Raw genomic sequence first — 24531 nt, 5'->3', positions numbered from 1 at the left:
TTCCTAATGACAAATGTTAAATTTTCATTCGGCTTTTTCCTCTATTAGTTTTAAAACTTATCCTTTTATTGTTTTATTTTTAAAACATGAATGGATAACTGAATTTTTATATCCTTATTCCCTATAAAATATATTATTCTACCTATATAAAGTTGTACTTATTACAGACTATTAGCATATATAGATTTTCCTTATTTCTGCATAATAATCCACAGTTTCAATATCTGTCATTGTTGATGGGACATTGGAAAACTACCTATTTTTATAAGCAATTCTAAACCAGGTTAAGAGAAGTAAGACTGAGTGTTTGAATGTACAAAGAAATATTTATTATCTAGCACAATAAAGCACTGTACAAATAAAGTGTCATCATGTGTTATCTAGAATGACTCTTGGTTTCTGAGATGGGATATCAGGATGTAGTCCAGTCTGGTCTGAAATTCATAATCCTCTTGCTTTGGCTCCCAAGTCCTGAAATTGTAGGTGTGTACTATTGTGCCTATCTAAAACTGCTTTTTAAAATATCTTAGCTTTGTTTGAGAAATTGAGACATGACTTTGCTTTCCTAGCACCAATACACTTATCAATAAGAATCTGTAGAATGTAGAATTATCTGGTTGGTATATTTCCTTTTAGAAACTGTGTAATATATAATACACAATGAAGAAGTGTCACTCTTGAAATGCAGTGATATTCTATGTAGTAATATGCATATTTACCTTTTTTAAAGGAACATGAAAACTACCACTTGCTGTTACTAGACAACTGAAAAGAGTTCAGAAGAAAACTTCCAAATATTTGAGGAACTTAGTATATAGTACATAGAAGGCATAGCTGTAGTTTGTGCTTAAGAAAGCAAGACCATGCTAGTAGTAATAAGGAAAAATATGTGAAGGAAAAGAACTCTAACAATAAGAACTAATGGTGAGAAGAGTCCATGGAGAGTATGTGGTTGGCAGAATTGACAAAAATTGCATAACCATTCACACATGTTTTTTAAGCCATGAGAAAGACTCCATTAAATTATTTTAATCCTAATGGTTACTGCATAACCTAACTATATATTTTAAGAAGAAAAAACATTTATATTAGGAAATAGATATAAAATATGTACTATTATTCACTGGCTTGCTTTTAGAAGAATCTATATTAGACAGAAAATGGTATTCTCATAAACCAATTAGAATTCTCATAGACTTCCCTCCTGTCCATGTCATAAAATTAAAACTAGATTTTTCAGGACAAGGTTGTATTTATTATTATTAAGTTAATTGTTGATATTTTTATTTGACACATCAAGTCAATATGGGGAATATTTAACTTTCTGACTATATGTGGGATTCTTCTATATAACTTAAGAATTCCTATAACACAAATGAGGCATTCAAGGTCTATAATGAGTCACCTTCAGCCTACTTAATTATATTATGTTTTTTTTTTTTGATTTTTCGAGACAGGGTTTCTCTGTAGCTTTTGGTTCCTGTCCTGGAACTAGCTCTTGTAGACCAGGCTGGCCTCGAACTCACAGAGATCCGCCTGCCTCTGCCTCCCGAGTGCTGGGATTAAAGGCGTGCGCCACCACCGCCCGGCAATTATATTATGTTTTAATATCTCTGTCCTAATACAAGTAAATATTCTCTTGTCCTTTTCTCTAGAAGAGAAGCAATGATCAATGGCCAGGGCAAAGACAAACTTTTCAAAATCATGGTTCCAGCAACCTAACTGGGCCCTATCTTCTATAGTTCTACCATGTCCCAACAGTCCCAAATTGAATCCATCAATAGGTTGAACCAGCCCTCATGATCTAATCCTCTGTGGAAATGTCCTCTCAATTGCACCAAGAGGTGTGATTTACTAATCTTTTAGATGTCTTTAAAGCCAATCACTTTAACAATCAGCATTAATCTCACAACAGTCAATGTTATTCAACCAAAGGTACACAATAGGGAAAGAACAGACTTTTCAACAGATGATGCTAAGAAACTGTATGTCCATATTTAAAAGAATAAAATTGGACATTTATAATGCAAACACAAAAGCTCAAAATGATGCAGCTGCTACTAAAAATAGTATGGAGGTTCCTTAGAAAACTAAAATCTAGTAACTACTAGGTAATCTAATAATAACTCTAATGATACACTATGACTGGGTGGGTATCAATCAAGAACCTGGTTCTGGAGCTGACACAATAATAGCACTAAAATGTTTTATACAACATTTTCCAAAAATAGTTCACAATTCTATTTATACTAGTATCTAAAATAGTCTAATTCATAGCATCAGAGAATGGTTGTTAGGAGCAGAAGCAAAAGGAAGTTACTAGTTAATAGACATGAAAGTCAGTTAAGGAGGAGGAGTAAATTCTAGAGTTCTACAGTACATTATTGTACCAATCATCAACAATGACATACTGTCAATTTAAAATTTTGTTAAGGGTAGGTCTCTTTAAGAGTTCTTAACACTTGAAATTTAAATGTAAAGAGAAAGTATACTACCCCTATGCTAAAAAAAAAAAAACAAATAAGCCCAAACCAAAACAAACCCTAAACATCTCTGAGTAAAGAAACCCTTCTGTACGACTTGAATGCTTCATTTTATGGCCTCAGCCAACATGCCTCTTGGAATTTTATATGTGAAGCCTACAGCACTATACTGGTATACTATAAAGGGCACACATGCAACAAATTGTACATTTACATTGGCAATCACATTGCTTCATTTTTACTCAAAAGAGATTAAAATATATCACAGAAGAACCTACACATTGATGCTTATAGAAGTTTTATTTACAGTGCTGACACTTGGCAGCAACTAAGATGTTTTTCAGTTGAGTGAATAATTCAGACAACACAATGCTTAGTACTCAGAGCTAAAAATAAATGTGTCATCATACCATGAAAAGACAGAAGAATTTTATAAGCATGTTACTAAATGATAAAATGCAATTTGAAAAGATAATATAATTCAAATCAAATGACATTCCGAAAAAGGTAAAACTAAGTAGACAATGATAGAGGTCTGTGATTGCCAGTTGTTGGGGGAGGAATGGATGGAGAATGAGCCAATGCAGTGAGGATACTCTGTCTTCTCCTTTGATGATAGGAAACATGTCGTTATAAATTTGTCCAAACACACAGCATGCAGAATTACTTTCTGACTGGAGTAGCTGATAATGTGAACTGTGACATAACTGTCTGTTAATGAAATTCATTCACTGAAAAATATATCATCCTTGGATGTTGATAGCAGGAGAAGGCTCTGGACATATAGGAATGGGGATATATGGGAAATCTCTCTAATGTTTTCTCAGTTTTGCTGTGCTCTAAATAAGAGAGAATGCAAAAACAATTGCACCTTGGTGTGTCTTTTACCTATAGTAAACACATGGCGCACAGCCGTGCTCATATTGAATAAATCAAATGAAACTTTGATATATTTGACCAAAATAATGCACTTGTGAAAACTTTCCCTAGTATTAGAATTTTCTGTATAATAAAAGCTCAGCAAAACAATGTAACAATTACTTCAATGAACCTGACTTACCTAGACTCCACATCCATTGATATTTCTACTAGAGAAGTATCTGAATCATCAAAGCCTCTTTCCAAGTTCATATGTTTTTCCATTTCTTCTAATTCTTTCAGGCACTTAAAATACTAAGGGAAAATTATAAATGAGTTCATTATAAGAATGACATTACTTTATAATTAAACTAATTTAGTGATCATATATATATAAATACATATATATAATTTAGTGATTATATATATTATATATTATATATTATAATACATATTATATAATTATATAATATTATATATTATATATAATATATAATATTATATAATATATAATTATAATATATATTATATTATATATTATATATATATAATAACAGTTATTGGGTAACTACATACACCCAAACCCAGAGAGCCATTAAGATATTGAAAGGGAACACCCGTTGTAGGACAGCAGACAGGTTGTCCGTCTGACAGCCTGAATCTGACATTTATTCAAATTGATTTACTTACCTTGCTCCGGTCAGGATCACAGTAGTCCAATAGAGAATCACAAAAATGATATCCCATTGACTCTAAGTCTTTTGTGCTGAAGTGGGTGCCTCGTTTATTACCTAAAACATCAAAAAAATATCAAAAAAAATTATTCACTCTGGAGGATGAGTTACTATTTTTTTTCTTTTCAGATAAATCTAAATTGTGAGACACTATAAATAAAACACGGGTATAATTCCATATTCTGTCCTTTAGATTTTGTTCTCTGGAGCAGGTCTTTTAACAGCTTAAAGCTTTTGCTCATCCTTTCGCACAACCTCGAGCAAAGCTTACTGTGCATATACTGATGTGTACTGCAAGGCAGAAAGTCAGTTACAGTTAAGGTCACCAGTTACTAGTTGTGATGATAACTACTCAGAAAAACTCCATGAGAAAATATTGTCATCATGAATGATGTTACCTCCGTTTCAGGTCACATTTTTTTTTAAAAAAGGAATCTCTAGGTGTGGTGGCATATACCTTTAATCCCAGTGACTCAGAAACAGAGTTAGGCAGATCTTTGTGAGTTTGAGGCCAGTCTACTCTACATAGTGAGTTGCAGGACAGCTAGGGCTATGTAGAGAGACTCTGTCTCAGAACAAAAGCAAAAACAATACTAGGTTGAAATTACATGTATGAGTTTCCAGAATTTTCCTTTTTCAAAACGGGAAAAGTTCTTTTATGTAGCCCATGCTAGCCTCGAACTCAAGAGTTGCCTGCCTTTCTCTTGAGTGTTGAGATTACAGACAGGTACCATAATACAACCCCGACCTGAAACATTCCCTACGTGTTAAAATCATTGTAATAAAGAATATTCTAACTTCACTAATGCATGCTAAGCATGACACAGATATTTCTAATGTGAGACTATAGAGCATAGCTTCATTTTTAGTTGCAGGAATGAAGGGCTTCCTTCCAAATAGAAACTGACAACAACCAACTAGTGGATGAACCAACCAACCAAGGAAATAATGCAAACTGCTACTCTATTTTTGCTTGGCAAACAACAAATCTAATAAAAATATTTAAAGTTCATTCACTGCTTTTTCTTGGCCTCATCAGGAATTCTCAGTTTGAAAAAAAATCCATAGGAATTCCCTTAACAGCAACAACAAATGCTTGAAGATTAGTAAAGAGTGCATCCCAGAAGATTCTTTTATAAACAAGAGGGAATGATGACACAGAGATAGCACACAGTAGACATTTATTCATCCCGCTTAGAGGACTGATCAAACCTAAGTGTGCATTTAAGTGGGAAGAACATGTTCACTAGTGGTGTCCGCATCACTAATCTTACAGCAAAGCCTAGCTTTGATTTACTGTCAGGAAGAGGTCATCAAGGACAGTTACCAAGAGTAGATCCGCAGAAGGTGGCCTCCAGGGTGAAGCTGTTCCTGATGCCCATCTTCCACATCACAACCCTTCCTGTCCCTTCCTTGCTCTTCTGAACGTTAAACTTGCAAGCTGAGAAGGAAAACTGAGAAGCAGTGATTAGAAACGGCACATGCACTTTTTGGGAAGAGGGTAAGAAGGAACAAGCAGGCAGGCTGTTTTCCTTTATTACTATCACACACAGATGCAAGCCTCCTTCTCTTCAATTTTTATTGTTACATACAGATACACAGGTACAAATGTAGGTGGGAAATTAAAAAAGTTCAGGGGAGAGTAGCTGGGAGTGGCTGGAGGGGAAATAAGAGGGGAGAAAGTGATGCAATTCTTTCAATCTTTTTTTTTTTTTTTTTTTTTTTTTTGCCTAGAGACATGGACTCTGTATTTGCAGGGGCAGGAACAGACAAGTGGCAATGGGAATGGGTAGACACAGAACATCTTTGGAGCTTCCTTTTCATTCTGGCAGGACTTCGTGAATTTTCCACAGATTCTTCTGTTTGTACTTAGCACGCTGGTGCTTGAACCAGATCTTGATCTCATACTCGGTCACGCCAATCATCAGTGCCAGCTCCACATGTTCCTCCAGGCTGGGGTCCATGCACTGACCAAAATGTTCTTGGAGGAGGAGCTTTTGTTCCTGGGAGTACACAGTACGTTCCTTCCGTTGCTTCCTTGAAGCTCCAGGTCGAACTTGCTGGTCACATTTATCTGAAGACACCATAGGGCCTTGGGAACCCTCAGAGCCAGAACTCACTGAGGAACTTAAGGGAATCTGGTGTCTAGGGTGTACTGTTCCGGTTCCCAGTGTTAGGGTGCCTTGATGCATTCGGAGATTTGGTTTTGTTGATGGGTCTGGGGACACATGGGGACGTGGAATCCTTTCATGATCTGAGTGCCTTTGAAGACTTGATTGCATTCGCATTCCTGGTGGAATTAAGGGACTTTGAGATATTTACAGACTCAGTTTGACAAGAGGATGGGTGATTTTGGAGCTCGGGGCCCTGGCATATGGAATCTGCACTGCCAGAGGTGACGAGAGGGACATAGGCAGGTAGGCCTATCATGAGATCCAGAGCCAGGCTTCCCAGGAGGTCTGGAGCCTACTTCGGATTCTCATAGCTCCTCTGTTCTTGAACCAAATCTTGATATGGGACTCCTTCAAGCCAAATCTTTGAGCCATGCATTGCTCTTGGATTGGGTGCATTCACTTATCAAGATGTTCTCGCAGGACCAGCTTTTCTTCCTGGGAGAATACCGTATGTTTTCTCTGTTGCTTCCTTGGATCACTGATAGAAACTTGTGACCTTGGAGGGCCTTGAGACGTCATCAGTAAAACTTTTTTTTAAGTGGACAAAGAAACAGAATGAAAAATAAAACAGCATCTCTGTAAAAATTGTAATTTCAAAGCTGAAGGTGTTACCTTTTATTTCCTGGTCAATAAAAATAACTATTATTATTTTATTGTTTGAAACAGGATCTCCTGTAGCCTAGGGTGACCTCTAATTCACCAGAGTTGAGTGTGGTTCAGACTCAACTTCTGCCACCACCATCCAAGATGGAAAGTAATTTGTTTTAAGGATTATGTATTTATATTTTGAGAATAGAAATTGTAACGCCAACAATAAATATGCTTTTATCATCATATAACTTGTCCCAAATAAGCTTAATTTTTTCAAGGTTTATTCATTTTACTTTATGTATATGCGTGCCCAATTTGCATGTACACCTTTATCCTAGAAGAGGGCATCAGATCCCATGATAGATGGCTGTAAGTCACTATATGGCTGCTGGGTATTGAACACAGGATGTTTGGAAGAACAGCCAGTGCTCTTAACTGCTGAGCCATCTCTCCAGCCCCTCCAAATAAGTGTATTATATTTTGCTACTACTAGTACAGGATATTATACCTTTAGGAACACTTCCTGTTTTGTTGCTTGCTTGCTTTTTGCATTTTTTGAGACAGTGTCTTGTTATATAGCTCACACTAACCTCATATGCACAGCAATTATCTTTGCTGGGATTAAAGATGTGTGCCACCACACACAGAATCCTGTATTTTTAATAAGTTCTAGAAAGTCTGCATGTTGTAGAATGAAGATTCATCCTGTATATTCCAGGAATATAAGGAGTCTGTTTTCATAGGAAAGGCATTGGAGATGTATTGAAATATTGTTTATAAAGAGATCAACATTGTTTTGGTTTCTTTTACTAAGACAAGTGTACACCAAGTGACTGGGGGGAGGTGTTATTCAGCATAAGTTATTTGTGTCCATTCTGAGATTCAGTTAATTACCGCCATCACTACCACAATCAAATACAGAACAGTTTTCTCCCTGATCCCCACGTCCCATCTTTTTAACTCCTCTCATGCTATTGCCTTGCTGTCACATTCTTCTGTTCTTCTGCCACCTCACTTTTCCCTTTGTCACTATGTGTTTGTCTTTTCAAGACTGTTGTCTAAATGGAATTGAGTTTGTGATTTTTTTTTTTTGAGACAGGGTTTCTCTTTAGCTTTGGGGCCTGTCCTGGAACTAGCTCTTGTAGACCAGGTTGGCCTTGAACTCACAGAGATCCACCTGCCTCTGCCTCCCGAGTGCTGGGATTAAAGGTGAGTGCTACCACCACCTGGCTGAGTTTGTAATGTTTTAAGACTGGCTTCTTTAGTAAAATACTTTTGATTTTTATCAACGTTGTTGCACATAGAAATATTCATTCTCTTTTATTGCTGAGGGTGATTCATTCCATTGTGTGACTGTACTACATAAAGTCTAGTTTGAATTGTTTAATTTTTTTTCTTTTCTTTTCTTTTTTTCAAGACAGGGTTTCTCTGTGTAGCATTTTGGAGCCTGTCCTGCACTAGTTCTGTATATCAAGCTGGGCTCAAAGTCTCAGAGATCCACCTGTTTCTGCCTCCTAAGTGCTAAGATTAAAGGAATATGCCACCACTGCATGGCTGAATTATTTAATTTTTAGAAATTAAAAAGAGCTTCCAAAATATTTGTATATACAGGTTTACATATGAATGCAATTTTTAATTTTTTTTCCTATGGTTCATCTCTAGACATGGGATTGCTCAATCACATGATAACTGTTCATTTAAGTCCGAAGGCAAACTATTCTCTAAAATATTGTATTAATAATCATATCTCTGAACAATAGATATGCTTCAAATTTTTCTTAGCACTGGATATAAGCAACACTTTTTAAAAATTTTAGTCATAATATTAAGCATGTAGTTGTATCTCATCTTCATGATTTTCACTTGTAGCTCCTCGATGGCTAATTAAGCCAAATACCTCTTTTCATGTGCCCATTTAGCATTATATATTATTCTGACGAAGTATTGTGGTGGTTTAAATGAAAATGGCCATCATAAACACATAGGAAGTAGCATTATTGAAGGTGTGGCCTTGTAGGAGTAGGTGTGGCCTTTTTGGAGGAAGTGTGTCACAAAGGGTGGCTTTGTTTTGGAAGCTTCAGACAGACCCAGTGTAGCTCTCTCTTCCTGCTACCTGCTGATCCAGAAGTAGAACTCTCAGCAGCTTCTCCAGCATGATGTCTGCCTGCATGCTGCCATACTTCCTGCCATGCCAACAATGAACTAAACCTCTGAACCTGTAAGTCGGCCCCAATTAAATGTTTTCCTTTATCCACGGCAACAAAACCCCAAGACAATATCACTAACATCTAATATCAGTGCTATTTTTTGTAAAGTTATTTTATTACTGAGTTATTCTAAATATAAGTTCTATGTCAGAAATGAGTTTGCAGGTATTTTCTATTTATAGCATCTTTGCATCCTCTTTCTGAGACCTTTCATAGAACAAAAGAATCTATCTGATGAAGTCTAATTTGTTTGTTTATTGTGACCCAATAGGTCATGAGCTTGGTATATGCCTTTATCAGCTATTTTTCTAGCTGCTGTAACAAAATACTCGACAGAAGCAACTTTTAAAAAGGAAGGGTTTGAGTTCTCAGTAGTCCTCATTGTCCGCTATGTTCAGCTAGTCCGGTTTTATCCCATGCTTTTTCAGACCCAGGCCAGCTGGCCTTGGTGAGTTCCCAATAGAACATCCCCATTGTCTCAGTGTGTGGGTGCACCCCTCGCGGTCCTGAGTTCCTTGCTCGTGCTCCCTCTCCTTCTGCTCCTGATTCGGACCTTGAGATTTCTGTCCGGTGCTCCATTCTGGGTCTCTGTCTCTGTCTCATGGCAGTGGGTTTTTGATCCTACTCCACGTACTGGCTTTGGGAGAGCCTAGGCAGTTTGGATGCTCACCTTACTAGACCTGGATAGAGGTGGGCGGTCCTTGGGCTTCCCACAGGTCAGGGAACCCTGATTGCTCTTTGAGCTGATGAGGGAGGGGGACTTGATCAGGGGAGGGGGAGGGAAATGGGAGGCGGTGGCGGGGAGGAGGCAGAAATCCTTAAATAAATAAATAAATTTAAAAAAAAAGGAAGGGTTTGTTTTGGCTCCCAGTTGAGTCCAGTCCACCACGGCAAAGAGACAATGAATGCATTGGGAAGTTGAAGAGGCTGGCTGTACTGCCTCCGCTGCTAGGAGGAAGAGAGAACGAGTGCCTGTGCTCAGCCCACTTTCTTCCTATTTAGTACAGGACCTCAGCCCGTGGAATAATTCTGCCCATATTTAGGTTCCAATTAATCTAATCTCACCCAGAGGCTTGTCAATTCAGTAATTTTAGATCCTGTCAAGCTGGTGTACTAGCAACTATCACAATGTTCAAGAACCTTTTGTCTATCTTCATGTGACAAAAGTTTTATGTATAACATTTAAAATGTGAGGTTTAGGTGGACGATGCTTTAATGGCTGTTCAATTGTAATACCAATTACTGAAAGGTCTTACATTAGATTTCCTATGTACCTTGACAGAGACTGTGTGTGTGTGTATGTACTCCTGTGCTGGACTTGCTCTCAGTGTCTATGCCCCTCCCTATACTATATCATATCAATCATGATTATTTTATCCTATCTAAAAATTTGATAGTGAGATTCCTTTAACTTTTTTCCAAAATTGATTTGTTAGGCCCAATTTCTTTGCATTACTTACAACAAACACAAATTTACCTATTTCTGTAAACAATTATGTTTTGATTTTTCTTGAAATTGTGTTAACTCTACCCATCATTTATGAAAGACTGAATATCTGTGTTTATTGTCTCAACCCAAAATACAGAATATCTCTCCATTCATATGGATATTTCTCAATATTTTTAAGGGTTTAACATACAGATTTAAACATTTTGTTAGACTTACAAATATTCATTACTGATGGGTAAATTCTGTCAACCAATCACATCTAGTTAAGGCGTGGCTACCTGGAGCCCAGGAAGAAAACCTGGGAGGTCTGCATGGCTCCAGCCAGCTAGATAGGAAGTCGGACCTCCCACTCTTGTAGCATTATTTTTATAACCATTAAAAACATAATTGTCATCCTTGAGCTGGCCTGGTTATTTATTGTGCCGACCTAATTTGCAACACATTACTTAGAATTATGACAAAATAGTATTGTCTTCAATTTTAGCTTATAGTTGGTAATTTTGACTAGAAATTGTAGAGTGAACTTTCCCCCTACAATGTACTAAAATCACTTCCCCTAAGAGGTTTTATAGATACTTTGAACTTCATATGTGGGCAAACATGCCTTCATTGCTTCCATGCAGTGAGTCTGCCTTCTTAGCATTACTTAAAACTTCCATAGGATGCATGGAAAGAGAAGCATAGGGCTGAATCTCTAGTTCAGAGGACAGCATTTGCCACATACCTGAATCTCTGAGATCAGCCCCTAGTCCTGCCTTAATAAAGGAAAGATTAAGCAGAGGAATCCTTGTTTTGTAATCTGATTTTTTGAGAAAAACATTATCTTAGAAAAGTCTCTAAAAAAAAGTCCAGTATGATATCAAGCATAGAATTTTTGTATATGTTTCTATTAGCTTGGAAAAATCTTCAATCTTTATTTGAAAAAATTAATTTTAATTTTAAATTTTTGAAAATTTCACACATATATATATAATGTATCTTGATCGCATCCACTCTTCACTCCTCCCTTCAAATTCTTCCAAGACCCTTCCCATCTCCTCTCCCTTACAACTTCATGTTTTTCTTCTATATATCTTTTTTATCTATTTCAAATAACATTTTATTCAATCTTTGATAATTCCATAGAATATTTACTTCCCTACCCCAATTTCTCCCAGATCCTTTCGCACCTCCTTACCCACCCAGCTTCATATTCTCTCTCCTTCTCCCCATCATCACCATCATCCACAAGAACAACAGCAAAATCCATGGAGTTCAGCTTGTTTTGGTATACTACTCCTGGGTGTGAGGTCTGCGCTGGAGTGTGGTCAGTACACTAGGTATGAATCTATTGAAGAAAACTGCCCAATAGTTAGTGGCAGAACTCCATGCCTACATCCCCTGCTCCATGTTGGAATCGTGTCTGGCTTGAACTTGAGCAGGTCTTGTGTATGTTATCACAGTCTCTGTGAGTTAATATGTGCATCTGCCCTGCTGTGTCTGGACAATGCTGTTTCCTTGAAGTCATATACTACCTCTGGCTCTTACCCTCTCTCTGTTCCCTCTTCTACACAGATTCCTGAGCCTTGAGAGTGTAATACAGGCATCCCATTTAAGGATGAGCATTACTAAGTCTTTTATTCTCTACTTGTTAACCAGTTGTGGGTTACTTAGCACCTAATTCAGGAATATTTTCAGATAAGGGTTGAGAAATATAAGAATCTATGAGCATAGCTATAGCTATGTAATCAGGAGTAGTTTTATTGCTATGCCCATTTATCAGAATATAGTAGCAAGTTTCCCCTAGAGTTCATGTTCTATTTAGCCTTAGGTCCTCTTTAACACATGCTACCACTTGACTGGAGGCAAGAAGACAATGTGTTGGAGTTTATTCTCTCCTTCCACCATGTGGGTCCCAGGTGTCAAACTCAGACCATCAAACTTAGCAACAGGTGCCTTTACCTGCTGAGCCAATACTGTTGACCCAGGAATCTTAAATATGGAATGATGGTCTGTATCTCTTTCTAGCAAATCAATGTAATTTCTGACAATATGGTATAAGTCTCCTAAATTTATTAATTGAAATATATGTATCTTTCAAAGTTTTATAACAACTCATGAAAATTTTCATCAAATTACAAAAAAAACAAGAATTTTTTAGTAGAACCACAAGGATATTCCTTTATTGTGCTTGCCTGCAGAATCTGCTCAAATTAATACCCCTCTCTTTCATTCTTGAGTTAGTAATTTTTGTCATCTTTCTCTTTCTGGTCAGTTTTGGTAAAGTGTTATCAATATTAATTCATCTTTCCCAGTACAAACTTTGTTTTATGGTTTTCTCCATTATCTCCATTTCCAACATCACCACTTCTCTTTATTGTCTGCTTCATTCTGCTTGTTTTCTGTTTAGTTTTCCCTTTCCAGCTTCTTGTATAGAAATTTAGATATTGGCTTGAAATATTGACTTGGAACGTAGACATTGACTTGTTCTATAGTGGTCAATCAAATCCAGTTGGTGTTGGTCAGTTCTTACCTATCTCCCCTGCTTTCTAGCTACCTGTTCTTGTTTACTGGGAAAGTATTTCATCTCTACACCTTTGATTGCAGATTTGCCTGAATGTTGTAATGAGAAATGTTTCAGATGGAACATAGAATTGGAGGTGTCTATATTTTAAGTAATCCCTGTATTAGGTGGAACAGCTGTTTAAATGCAGACTGGTTGGTTATGGCATTCAAGAAACAGGTCCACTTCATGTAAGGCACAACTAATTAGAGATTGAAGACTAAGTAACATGTCAATAAACATGCTAAAACAGCTTAGAGATAGGAGAGATAGGGGATAGTTTTATAGGAGTAATGAATTTTATACCTATCACTGCTGACATAATATAGTAATTGCTTTCTCTGATCTTCCCATAGGTACAAGTATTCTTGGAACAACAAACCTGTTCTTTCTATAGATAGCTTTTCTATCAAATCACCGGGTTTTTTTTTTTTTTGGTATGTTTGAGTCCCAATTAGCCTCAGAAAGCAGTATTTCCCATTTAGTTCTTTATAATTAAAATGCTTCATTAAGACTTTGAAGTCTACATGATTTTTTGTTTGCTACACTAATTTTTTTTTCTAAAAAAGTAAATTATTTTAACAATTCAGTAATTGAACAGCTCCAACATTTTCACCATTAGCAAAAATATCACACTGTATTCTCTTCTAATTCTACTTTCTAAGTATTTTTTAATATTGGTCATTGAAAGTTCTAATAAATTTATTGTACATTTCCTAAGATCACGATCTTTAGTCTGTATTACTTATACACTAAAAAAATCTTTTGAAAATGTCAGATCTTGAAATTGATAAGAGAAATGACAATGAAAAAAAAAGTTCAGAAGGTAAATAGTGCTGCTCTTAGAGAGAAGAGAAGAAAGAAGTTTTGTTTTTATTTTTTTTGAAAATATCGCTAAATAATTGGGCATTAAACAGACTCAAACAGTTTTTTTCTCATAGTCAACTGTAAAAATCAGTTTTAAAAAAAGCAAAACCAAAACTAATTTTAAAAAGCAGGTTAACAAGTAGGATGGCAAACTTGACTTTCCCCTATGTGCAGTATTTAATAAGGAAAGTTAAACTCTTAATGCTACTTACTTTATTTGGGCAGTTTTTGCTCAGCATAAGTGGGAAGATTCGTTGTTGTAAGTATAATCCTTTTGTTTTAGATCTGCTGCTTCCATCACAGCCATACATGAAAATGTTCTGTTTCCTACTATGGCCATGAAGATCACAATATAAAATAACTTCTCGTTTCTCCATTAACCTATTGTAAAGAAAAGAAGCAAGTCACTAATTTTACCTCTGAATCTTCTTCTACATGTAATATAGATTTACATATATAATAAGCAAATAAAATTTAAAATATATCATTTTTTGACTTTTTATGCTCTAGTTTTCCATGATAACAACAAATTTCTCCCACTCCCAAGACTCCTAGCAGATCTCTCTGCTTTGTCCTTTGGTTTTCTGTTGTCCACAGAAGACAGATCTCCCTTCCTTTGCCCACTACCTTTCCAAACGCTCTACTGGGCTAGAGAGTCTTCTCCTTCATCTTGTAGTGTTCTCAGCCATCAGAACAGTCTCACCCATTCCTACCCAGCCAGTCCAGTCAGAACTAAGGTGGTTCTGGAACTTGGCAACACCTTGCTCATACCATTTCCTTGTCACCTGTCTAGGAAATTTTCATGTTGGTTATTTAAGCTTGTTAAAGATGGGGAATGTTTAAAATCATCTACAACAACGCTATGCACACAAGCACCAAATATTTGTTAAAAATTGAGTGCCTCAGAATTTGGTTCTGGAAACAATGAGAAGTTAGCCTCTGAGAATACCATTCTGAGAAAAAAATGACACTCAATTTTAAACAGAGTTTTTTTTTCCCAATAAAACTCTAAAAAATACTTAAAAGAAATTATCTGAAGAGGACAACCCATCACCTGCATAATTTAGCACTCAGTTATTTTAAATTGAGAAGCAGGCTTCTCAGATGGATGCTGAAGAGTACTGGAGAAGAGCCTTTAAAAATGGTGCCACGGTATTAGTAGTATGAGTATTTTTGTCTCTTCTGTCCTGTTTTCAGGCTTTATATGGCATTTCTACATCACTTAATTAAAATTGCATGTGTCATTTGCTATATCTATATATTTAGAAGGGTAAAAACTAAAATATTAACAACGGTATTACAAGTATGTATTTATAAAAAATCAAACATCACTTTTATTAAAAACAATGGTTATAAAATTTAAAAATGAAATTTTATGTGCATTAATTTACTGATTTTATTTGATCAAATCCACTTAACACAAAGGAATCAACACATTATTACAAGTTCTTAGAAAACTAGATTTTAAAGCATGACCATTAACTATGAAACATGCCATCCATTGTAAAATCCAATATTCAGAGGTTTGGTGATATTTCAACTTCCCACAAGAGCATCATTAGAAAGCTCTAGGAATTAATTACACCTATGTAATTAATATTACCTCTGAAATAAAGTGAGATATTAATATTTCTTCCCTTGCATTAATTAACGTAAGTTGGGATTTTCTTTTTGTTCACCAGTAATTATTCTAAATATTTTATATTAAGTATCCTAAGAGTTTCCTCTTATGTGAACATGTTTTAAGCATACTTAATTTGTGTATACTGACATCCTGTCACCTTCCTATACCTAGCTGCCTGCCTTCTTGTTTTTCTTACCTGCTCTTGAGTAATTGAATTAAAGGTATTTCCCTTTCTTGAAATTCTTTCAGAAATTGTTGTATTGGTTCCTGCCTTAACCTCTTTACAAGGCAAACTGAGAACTGAGACATTTAAATTAGCTTCCATAGAGACAAGTCAAGCTATATTGGCTTGTAATCCATCATGTGTCAGGCCAGGAACTCTTATTGTCAAAGATCATTAAATAGACATCACAGATAATGTAATAGGCATTCCATCAGCTACCTTCATATGTATGTATGTGTATATATATATATACATATATATATTTCATTTTTAAAATAACAAGAATGACACAAAAGCTAGAAAAGCAGTGCTCTAGTCTACTTTTTTGTAGCTTCTCTTTTGGTTAGTGTATTGTATAAATCTGTTATGCTCTCAGAAACAAAGAAATCAATCTTGGCACATTACTATCATTAACTAAGCTCCCAACTTTATTTAGATTTCATTAGTTTTTATACTAATGTCCTTAACTCTATGCCAGATTCCTGGGCACATTACATGTATTCAGTTATTTTTACTATTCACATACCTAAAGGATGCTCAATTGTACCACAAGGACATGTGCTTAACTATGTTTATAGTAGCATTTTTTTTTGTCATAGCCAGAACCTCAAAACAACCTAAATGCCTCTCAACTGAAGAATGGATAAGGAAATGTGATACATCTACACAATGGAGTACTACACAGCAGAAAAAAATGACATCTTGAAACTTACAGGCAAATGAATACAGCTAGAAAACATTATATTGAGTGAGCTAACCCAGACCCAGAAAGACAAATATCATATGTTCTCATTCATAGGTTGCTTTTAGACATAAAGGAAAAGCAACAACAACAACAAAACGGCCTACAACTCACAATCCTAGAGAACCTAGACAACAAAGAATACCCTAAGAGAGACATACATAGATCTAATACATGGGATATAGGAAAAGACAAGATCTTCTGAGTAAATTGGGAGCATGGGTACATACCATGGAAGGAGGATAGGAGGGGAGGGGAGAGGAAGGGAAAGGGGTGGAGAAAAATGCATAGCTCAATAAAAACAACGAAAAGGGAAAAAAATAAAAAAAATAATCTTACAGTTCCTTTAGATGGATGCCTTGCTCAGATTAGATATAGTAGGAAGAGCCTTGGACCTTCCCCAAAGCAGTGTGCCTTACCCTCTCTGTGGAGTGTGTGTGTGTGTGGGGGGGGTAGGTGGAGAGAATGAGAGGAGGGGAGGGACTGGGATTGGTATTATAAAGTGAAAAAACTATCATTTTCTTTAAAAAATAAAAAATAAGTTATATAAAAAAGGGAAATCACAGTTTACTCTAAGTAAGTCTAAGGACTCACTCAGCACTGTATGACTGGCATAATTCCAGAAAGCTTTGGTCTGTAGTTAATATTCATACATAGATGATTAAAAAAACACAGTGTAACCATCAAGGCTACAGTAGTCATCAAGGTTACTATAAGTTTTAGGAAAAAATCAAATTTGTGATATGCAAACTTCACAGTTTCTCAAAGCCAGTGAAATATTCTGGAGCCTGTTTTCTCATTCAAGAAAGAGCTTGTTCACAGTGCCAGAAAGGTGTGTGATCAGAACTGGAAAGGAAGAAAATCGCTTATGAACTATCTTACGAAAAGTTAGAGGTTTTTTTTCTTTGCTTTATGTCTAGAAGCCACTTATGAGTGGGAACATATTATATTGTCTTTCTGGGTTTGGGTTATCAACCTATAGTCCACAACCCCAAACAACCTAGACAACAAAGAGAACCCTAAGAGAGACATACATGGAGCTACATAAGAGGGAGAAAAAGACAACATCTCGTGAGTAAACTGGGAGTGTGGGGGTCACGGAAGAGAGTATAAGGGGAAGGGGAGGAAAGAAGGAGAACAGAGAAAAGTGTATAGCACAATAAAAACAGTAAAAAAAGAAAAGTTAGAGTAAAAGAAATGAATGGGATTGTATGAGCAAAGTTTTGATTCCCAAATTTACGAATTAAGCAGAGATGCAATTTACAGATTATTTTACCTATGGATCATGTTCCTTGTATACCAAACAGAAGGGTAAGATTCCTTCAGGAGAGATGTATAGTTACGGTTTAAATCCCGTCCAGCTAAGGAACATCGGTAATTTCCCACGATCACACCATCTGGATTCAGCATGGGTACCACCTTGAAGATGAAAGTGTCCCGAAGCAACTGTGCATCACTCGAGTCTCCTAAAATATAATCTAGGAAGCCTTTCATGATCCAAGAGCTGTTGGTCTCTCCTGGGTGAACCCTTGCAGTCAAAATCACAGCCTTGCGCTTTCTTGAGTCACTGTTCTTCAAGGGAGTAGTGATTGTCAAGACATACACCATATTCCTAGCAAGTGTGTGGCACAAGACACGTATTTTACAAAACTTTGATCTTACTGGGTCACTGTTGATGCCAGAAAGGTATTCTTGAAGGTTGGTGTAAGTGTATGGATAGCAGTGAGCAAAGTAGCAAGTATCCTTGCTGTGTGGAAACTGAAATGTCCATGTAAGAGAAAAAAGGTGGCGCCCATCTTGTCCAAGGTTGTTTTTATAATACTTGATTTGGTCTCCTATTCTCTGCCAGCCAATGTTATGGATTTTGGCCTCTTTTTCAGAATAGAACAGTGGCTTCATACCCCGATTGTAAAGACTAGAGGGCTTGGTGAAGTTGACAATAGTGAATCTGTAGGCTATTTCTGCTTGGGTGTTAGTGACCTGGAAATAGTACCACTGAGTATGCTTATCTGTGAAGAGGTCTGGGCGCACAGTCAACTGATATTCATAATCTGCCCTAATACACAAAAAAGGAAGGAAAAAAGCACATAAGTATGACATTTCAGTTTAAGCTATATTAGAAAAATAATCTTATTTTTATCTATTTTATATAGTCATAGATAGTTCTTTTGGGAAGAAACAACATATACTTAGAATTTGATAGCAAACAACCACAAAAATTAAGTTCTGAAAGTTTTATTTCATGAGTAATTGATATTTAAATATGAAGCCTTTGTATGTTTCAATACAATTATTTCCTATAAAAATAGGTAAAGAGTTATTGAAACTGAAGAAAAAAGTCATTGTTTGATTTTTTCCCCTTCAAAAATTTATTTTCTAATAATTCCAGTTCTAGAAAAAAGTAGCTATTACTGAGAATGTTTTGAAAGTACATGTAAAGTAACAGTCACATAGGTTTCAAAATTTGAACTAGCAGAAAAAAGTCTGATAACTATCTGTACCCACACTCAGTCGCTGAAGATCCTTAATGAAGACAGACACGTTTCACTCTAAGGTTTATTCACATACCAATCTTTTCTAATTGTGATTTTCCTTATCAAACAACTTTGCATTAATGTTCATATACATAGTATTATAAGTGCTGAGCTAGGAGTGGGTTCAATAAATATAAACCTTTAATACTCTAGTTAGCATCTGCACTTCAGGAATTACAGTTAAGTAATGGAGACTAAGAACTTTAATATACCTAATCCAAAAAAAAAAAAAAACTAGTAAGTAGCTAATGGCCTACTTCCTCTAATAAAAACAATTAAAACCTACACTTTGACTACCTTCTGTAGATTACCACTCTCAAACCTCGCTTCAAACACCAAAGTGTTGTCACAGTTATCCACGGGCTGTTTCAAGGACGTCCGGTTACCCCCAACGCGGGAATACACAAAACAGGGCTCTTTGTAAGCTGATGAGAGGAGACGAAATCAGTGACAGTAAGATATCCAGATAATCTCATATTCAGCATGCTTCTACATAATCCACAGCAAGCAAAGCATCACAGGCATATGAAACAACATTTTGAGCAGAATGACAAGTCAGACACTGCATCGACACTTGTGGGCTGGAGCGAAAGCTGTACTTAGGGAAAAGCTTACAGCTTTAAATAAGGTCTATACACCAGGAAGACTTAACTCAAAGGATACATTCTGGATTATGCGTAGGACACAGGACACTGGGAAGTGCATTGTTTCAGTCCTGCAGCACAAAAGCCTACTACTGAGAGTGAGCAAATTTGCAATTCTTTTGAACTACTGAAAATTCTATTACCTATGGTTGCAGGACAAATGTCCAATTCAGAATCTAAGGAGAGAGGGTCATGAGTACTAGTGTACTTGGTGCAGATCATAGCAAAGTTCATTCAGTTAGGGCTGACCAGCCCTAACAATTAGTTAGGGCTGATCAGATGGTTCCATGGTTAAAGGGCACCCTGTTCTTGCAGGTTTGGTTATCAGCACTCAGACTCAGTGGGTGGCTCATTACTGCCTGTAACTCCAGCTTCAAGGGACCCAATGCTTGTGGCCTGCACTAGCATCTGCATTTGTGCGCATACTCACACAAGCGACATGTAATTTAACAATAAGTCTTTTTAAAAATTATAACCAGTCATCAAAAGGTTGAGTGTGGACTAGAAAGAGAAAGCAGATTCTCTGAGAGGGTATGAGGGGCATATGGGTATAAGGGAAATTTGTCCCTGCAATAGTTCTTCTCATGGACATAACCTGATATTCACAAAAACATTTCCAAGAAAGCATTATTGACAATGCACAAAACCCTAACTAGATCATTTCTCCCTCTTCTTTATGTAACAAAACCTTAAATTCTTTTTATTTAATTAAATTAATTAATTTATTTATTATGTATACAATATTCTTTCTGCATGTATGCCTGCAGGCCAGAAGAGGACCCTAGACCTCATTACAGACGGTTGTGAGCCACCATGTGGTTGCCGGGAATTGAACTCAGGACCTTTGGAAGAGCAGGCAGTGCTTTTCACCTCTGAGCCATCTCTCCAGCCCAAACCTTAAATTCTTATGAAGTAAGGACAATAAACACTGTCACTAGGGTACTAGTGTTCATATACATTATCGGGGAAAAGAAAACTGTTTTCAAAATCCCAAATCCTTTACTACTTGCAGAAAGGCGGAATCGCAGGATGGAATCGTGTTTTGTTGCTGACACTGGCACACTGCAAAGACCTCACGTCTGAGAACTAGGGACAAGGTGTGCGACTAAAAACTCTGTGGTTCTGATTAAACAGTTCCCTCTAACAGTTTACATGAGTAAAAAATAACAAGGATTTATGAACTGGAGAACACAGAGTTCAGAGAGCATTTCTCTGCAGTGCAGCATAAAGGAAGAATGGTCCAGAACTGAGAAGGTACTTCTGCATTATCCTAAATGGTGATGTAGAGGAATCTGAATTCTGTGGTGCTGTAACAGTAAGAAGACCAAGAATAAACCTAACACTAACTGAATTCCCATACTGACCGAATTAATACCTCCCCCAATTTCATAATATACACTTAAAGACTTAGACCCAGGATTTTTTTTCATTTTTTTCACACATAAAAAATATTCAATTTTCTTTACCACCTAGATAAGCTCCTCAGCTACCAACCAGCGGGTTTCAATACATATGCGTATGCACGCACATACACAGAGACAATCCCACAGACGTGGGTCAAGAGAGAAAACTACATAACCAGTTTAGTATAATGAAGATGGGAGTCTATCAGGTAAAACATTCAGAAGGCGAAAGATAAGTCAAAGGACCAAGTGTAAAAGAATATACAAGATCAGATAGAAATGTAAGAAAGCATCAAATAGAAAATGACAAATAAAAAGCAGTAACAAAAATTGAAACTACCCCTGAGGAGCTCATCGGGAGACTTTACAGAGCAGAGAGGATACTCAATAAACACGAGGATGGTGAGCAAACACATAAACTCAAGCAGGAGTTTCTAAAAACAAAAGTAACACAAAACATACAAAATAAGACTGCTGGATCCAAGAACTGTTGCTATCAAATAACCTAACATATTCAGACTGAAATCCTAGGAGAAGAAAAGTGTGAAAAGATAACACCTGAGATTCTGACATTAGTCACTGGCAAGAAACCAAAGTTTAAAAAAACTCAAGGAACAACAAACATATCTACGTAGAAATAAAGATTAAAAGTCTCAGAGGTTATAAATTTGGAACATTTTTTAAGTGCTGCAAGATAAAATTGTCAAATAGACAATATTTTTTTCTGAGACAGAATTAATTTGCATTACAAGAAATAAGTAAAGTTTTTCCAGGCAGAAGTGTTATTAGACAGAAACTTGGATCTATACAATACATAAGTAAATAAACAGATAAATAAGTAAGTGTTTGATGGCCAGGGAGCTAGAAAGCTCAGTCAGTACAATGTCTGCTGAGTAACCACGAGAATCTGAGCTCAACCTCCAGAACCCACATTTGTAAAAGTCAGGTGTAGCGGCAGAGCCCCTAATCCAAGTTCTAGGGATCCCTGAAGCCTGCTGGGTCAGCCAAACTAACTTAGTCTGTGAGTTCCAGGTTAATGAAACACCCTGCTGCAAAACCCAAGGTGGACAGCATCTGAGGATGATACAGGTTTACTTCTGGCTTCCACACACATGCATGTGCTCATAGAGATGCTCATGAATGCACACACAAACACACAAAGAAATTAATACTAGAAATTAAAAGTAAATAGTCATTTTTCTTTTTAAAAATTATCTAAAAGATTACTAATGAAGGGAACAGTTACTTTTTTTAGCACACGAAAAAGTTAAAATACATTTGAAATTATGATAAAAAGGAAATTGAAAATATATTTTTACAAGATTTTTGTATTATATATGAAATGACATAGGGTTATTTAAAAGTAATTTTTATATTTATTTAAAATATTAATTTTTAAAAGATATATACATATAAATACATACATACATAAATACACACACACATATATATATTTGAGTGCTTGTATGTATGTATGCACACTATGTACGTGTCTAGTGTCCCTGGAGGTCAGAAGAGGGTGTTGCATCCCTTGGAACTGGAGTTACAGATGGTTGTTAGCTATCCAGTGTGGGTTCTGGAAACTTAACTGGGATCCTGTACAAGAGCAGAAAGTGCTCTTAACTACTGAGCCATCTCTCCATCCCCAGTTAATCTACTTTTGAGAAAAGTTTTCCCTGTGTATATCAGGCTGGCCTTGAATTTGTGATCCTCTCACTCAGCTTCCTGAGTATTAAGATACAGGCATGTGCCTCCAACACCCAGCTGCAAGGAGAATCTTTTATAAAGACATATACTAAAAAAACCTAAGGCAACCACACAAAAACCTAATAAAAAAGTAAAAAAAAAAGATACAATACAGCAAGATGGTAAGTATTGAATCCAGTTGCATCAAAACTTTTATTAGCGTAGTTTAAAAACATATCTTCAAACTATATAAAAAGCCAGGCACAGCTATATGTTGTAAGTACCTATTTTAAAAAATGAAGAAAACAGATTAAAAACTAAATGATGTGGCCAAGTATGATGGCCCACGCCTTTGATCCCAGCACTTGGGAAGCAAAGGCAGATGAATCTATGAGTTTGAGGCCAGCCAGGTCTACATAGTGAGTCCCGGGCTAGCCAGTGTTACCCAGTGAGACCCTGCCTCACATAACCAAAAACAAAACAAACATTTTAAATGGTGGAAAAAGATATACAATATAAATACTAATAAAAAAAGCTCAAATGGCTATTTTTTTTTGTATCAAAGTATCCAGCTATGGATAAAGCTACACCACCAGTGTGGTATTAGCACACTCATCAATACATCATCACAGAATATACCGTCTAGAAACAGACTGACATGTATACTGTGAACTGACATTTCACTAAGGTAGCTAGACACTTCCATGGAGGATGGGATAGTCTTTTCAATACTTCAGAGTGAAATAGTTTCAAAAACAGGTGTGTGGGAAAATAAACCTTAACTTTTATATTCCAAGCCATGCATCAAAAATTATTCCAAATAGATCATGAACATAAAAGAGAGTAAGTTGTTATGTAGTTATAGAAGGGTGAATTACTTGGCGTGTGAAAGCATCAAGTAGCACAGTGGATTTGAAGAACAGAGCCCTGAGGCGGAGCAGCCAGACACAAAGGCATGCTTGCTTTGTGAGTTTATCTCCAGGGAGCTTAGGATCGCTGACAGAAATCAGAACAACTCTTGCTCCGCAGAATATTTGGGAACTCACCAGCAGGTAAATAGGAATTCTCTGGGGTTCCAAAAAATTGTAAACTCAGCCTATTTCACCTTGATTTAACACCCCTGCTAATCATATCACACAGTGTCATAGTCTTCTATAGCCTATTGGAAGATTACAGCTTTCTCGGAACCGTTAGTGTTCATCGGTACTTAATTTAGATCTTAACTTATTGAAACCCTTTTCTGTTGTTTTCATTATTAATAAAACATGGAGAAATATAAGTAATTTAGAATGATCTTTTAGATGCTGATGAAAGTATGGTAGAAAGTTTTCATCTTCAAATCTTATTTCCATTGCTTTCCTTTCAAACCATTTAAAGGCAGATCTTCACAACTGCCAAAGCCAATGCTACAATCAGGTGAGGTGGTTTTCAAACAGCAATGCACACGGCTTCTCCCTCAGGCCTATCCTCTACTCTCTTCCCACAGCACATTTCTCTCCATTCTCTGCTTCTGGTATCCTGATCTTCAGGGACTGTCTGGGAGGGTCTCTGAGCCTCTGCTGTGGACAGCAGAAAGCTCTGTAGAACTTGGGAAGGTAGGAGAGAGTGACATTCGGCTATTTCCCACTGTGTTCTCCACCGGAAGCCACAGTGGCTTAGGAGCTGCCTTCTCACATAGTTACCGGCTGTAGGTCTAGAGACCATCCCACTTTCTTACTAATTCAGACCCAGGAGACAGGCCATTTTCTGTTGATAGCCTCCTGTTGTCT

At 36.6% G+C, this 24531-nt stretch overlaps 1 protein-coding gene across 16 annotated transcripts in view; it reads right to left on the bottom strand.

The window, feature by feature from the left end:
• The window catches only part of Agbl3 (AGBL carboxypeptidase 3), a 78900-nt gene that overhangs the window by 35481 nt on the left and 18888 nt on the right, over window positions 1-24531 (bottom strand). For 12 of the 16 annotated variants that reach the window (XR_012908572.1, XR_012908573.1, XM_075953879.1 and 9 more), the window contains 6 exons: window positions 19316-19454; window positions 17772-18551; window positions 14119-14287; window positions 5403-5529; window positions 4032-4132; window positions 3544-3656 (listed from right to left, as the gene is read on the bottom strand). Coding sequence is in view for 14 of the 16 variants with exons in the window: in XM_075953879.1 (XP_075809994.1) it covers window positions 3544-3656; window positions 4032-4132; window positions 5403-5529; window positions 14119-14287; window positions 17772-18551; window positions 19316-19454 (1429 nt within the window). In the remaining 2 variants the exon portion in view is untranslated. Of the gene's footprint in view, window positions 1-3543; window positions 3657-4031; window positions 4133-5402; window positions 5530-5596; window positions 6777-14118; window positions 14288-17771; window positions 18552-19315; window positions 19455-24531 lie in introns of those variants that run through there. The other 4 variants (XM_075953891.1, XM_075953890.1, XM_075953892.1 and 1 more) reach the window with 4 other exon arrangements.

This window comes from Microtus pennsylvanicus, chromosome 19 (assembly GCF_037038515.1).
Source record: "Microtus pennsylvanicus isolate mMicPen1 chromosome 19, mMicPen1.hap1, whole genome shotgun sequence".
In the NCBI taxonomy this organism is placed as follows: Eukaryota; Metazoa; Chordata; class Mammalia; order Rodentia; family Cricetidae; genus Microtus; species Microtus pennsylvanicus.
Note: the sequence above shows the minus strand (reverse complement) of the source record. Positions and strands in the feature narration are given on the sequence as shown.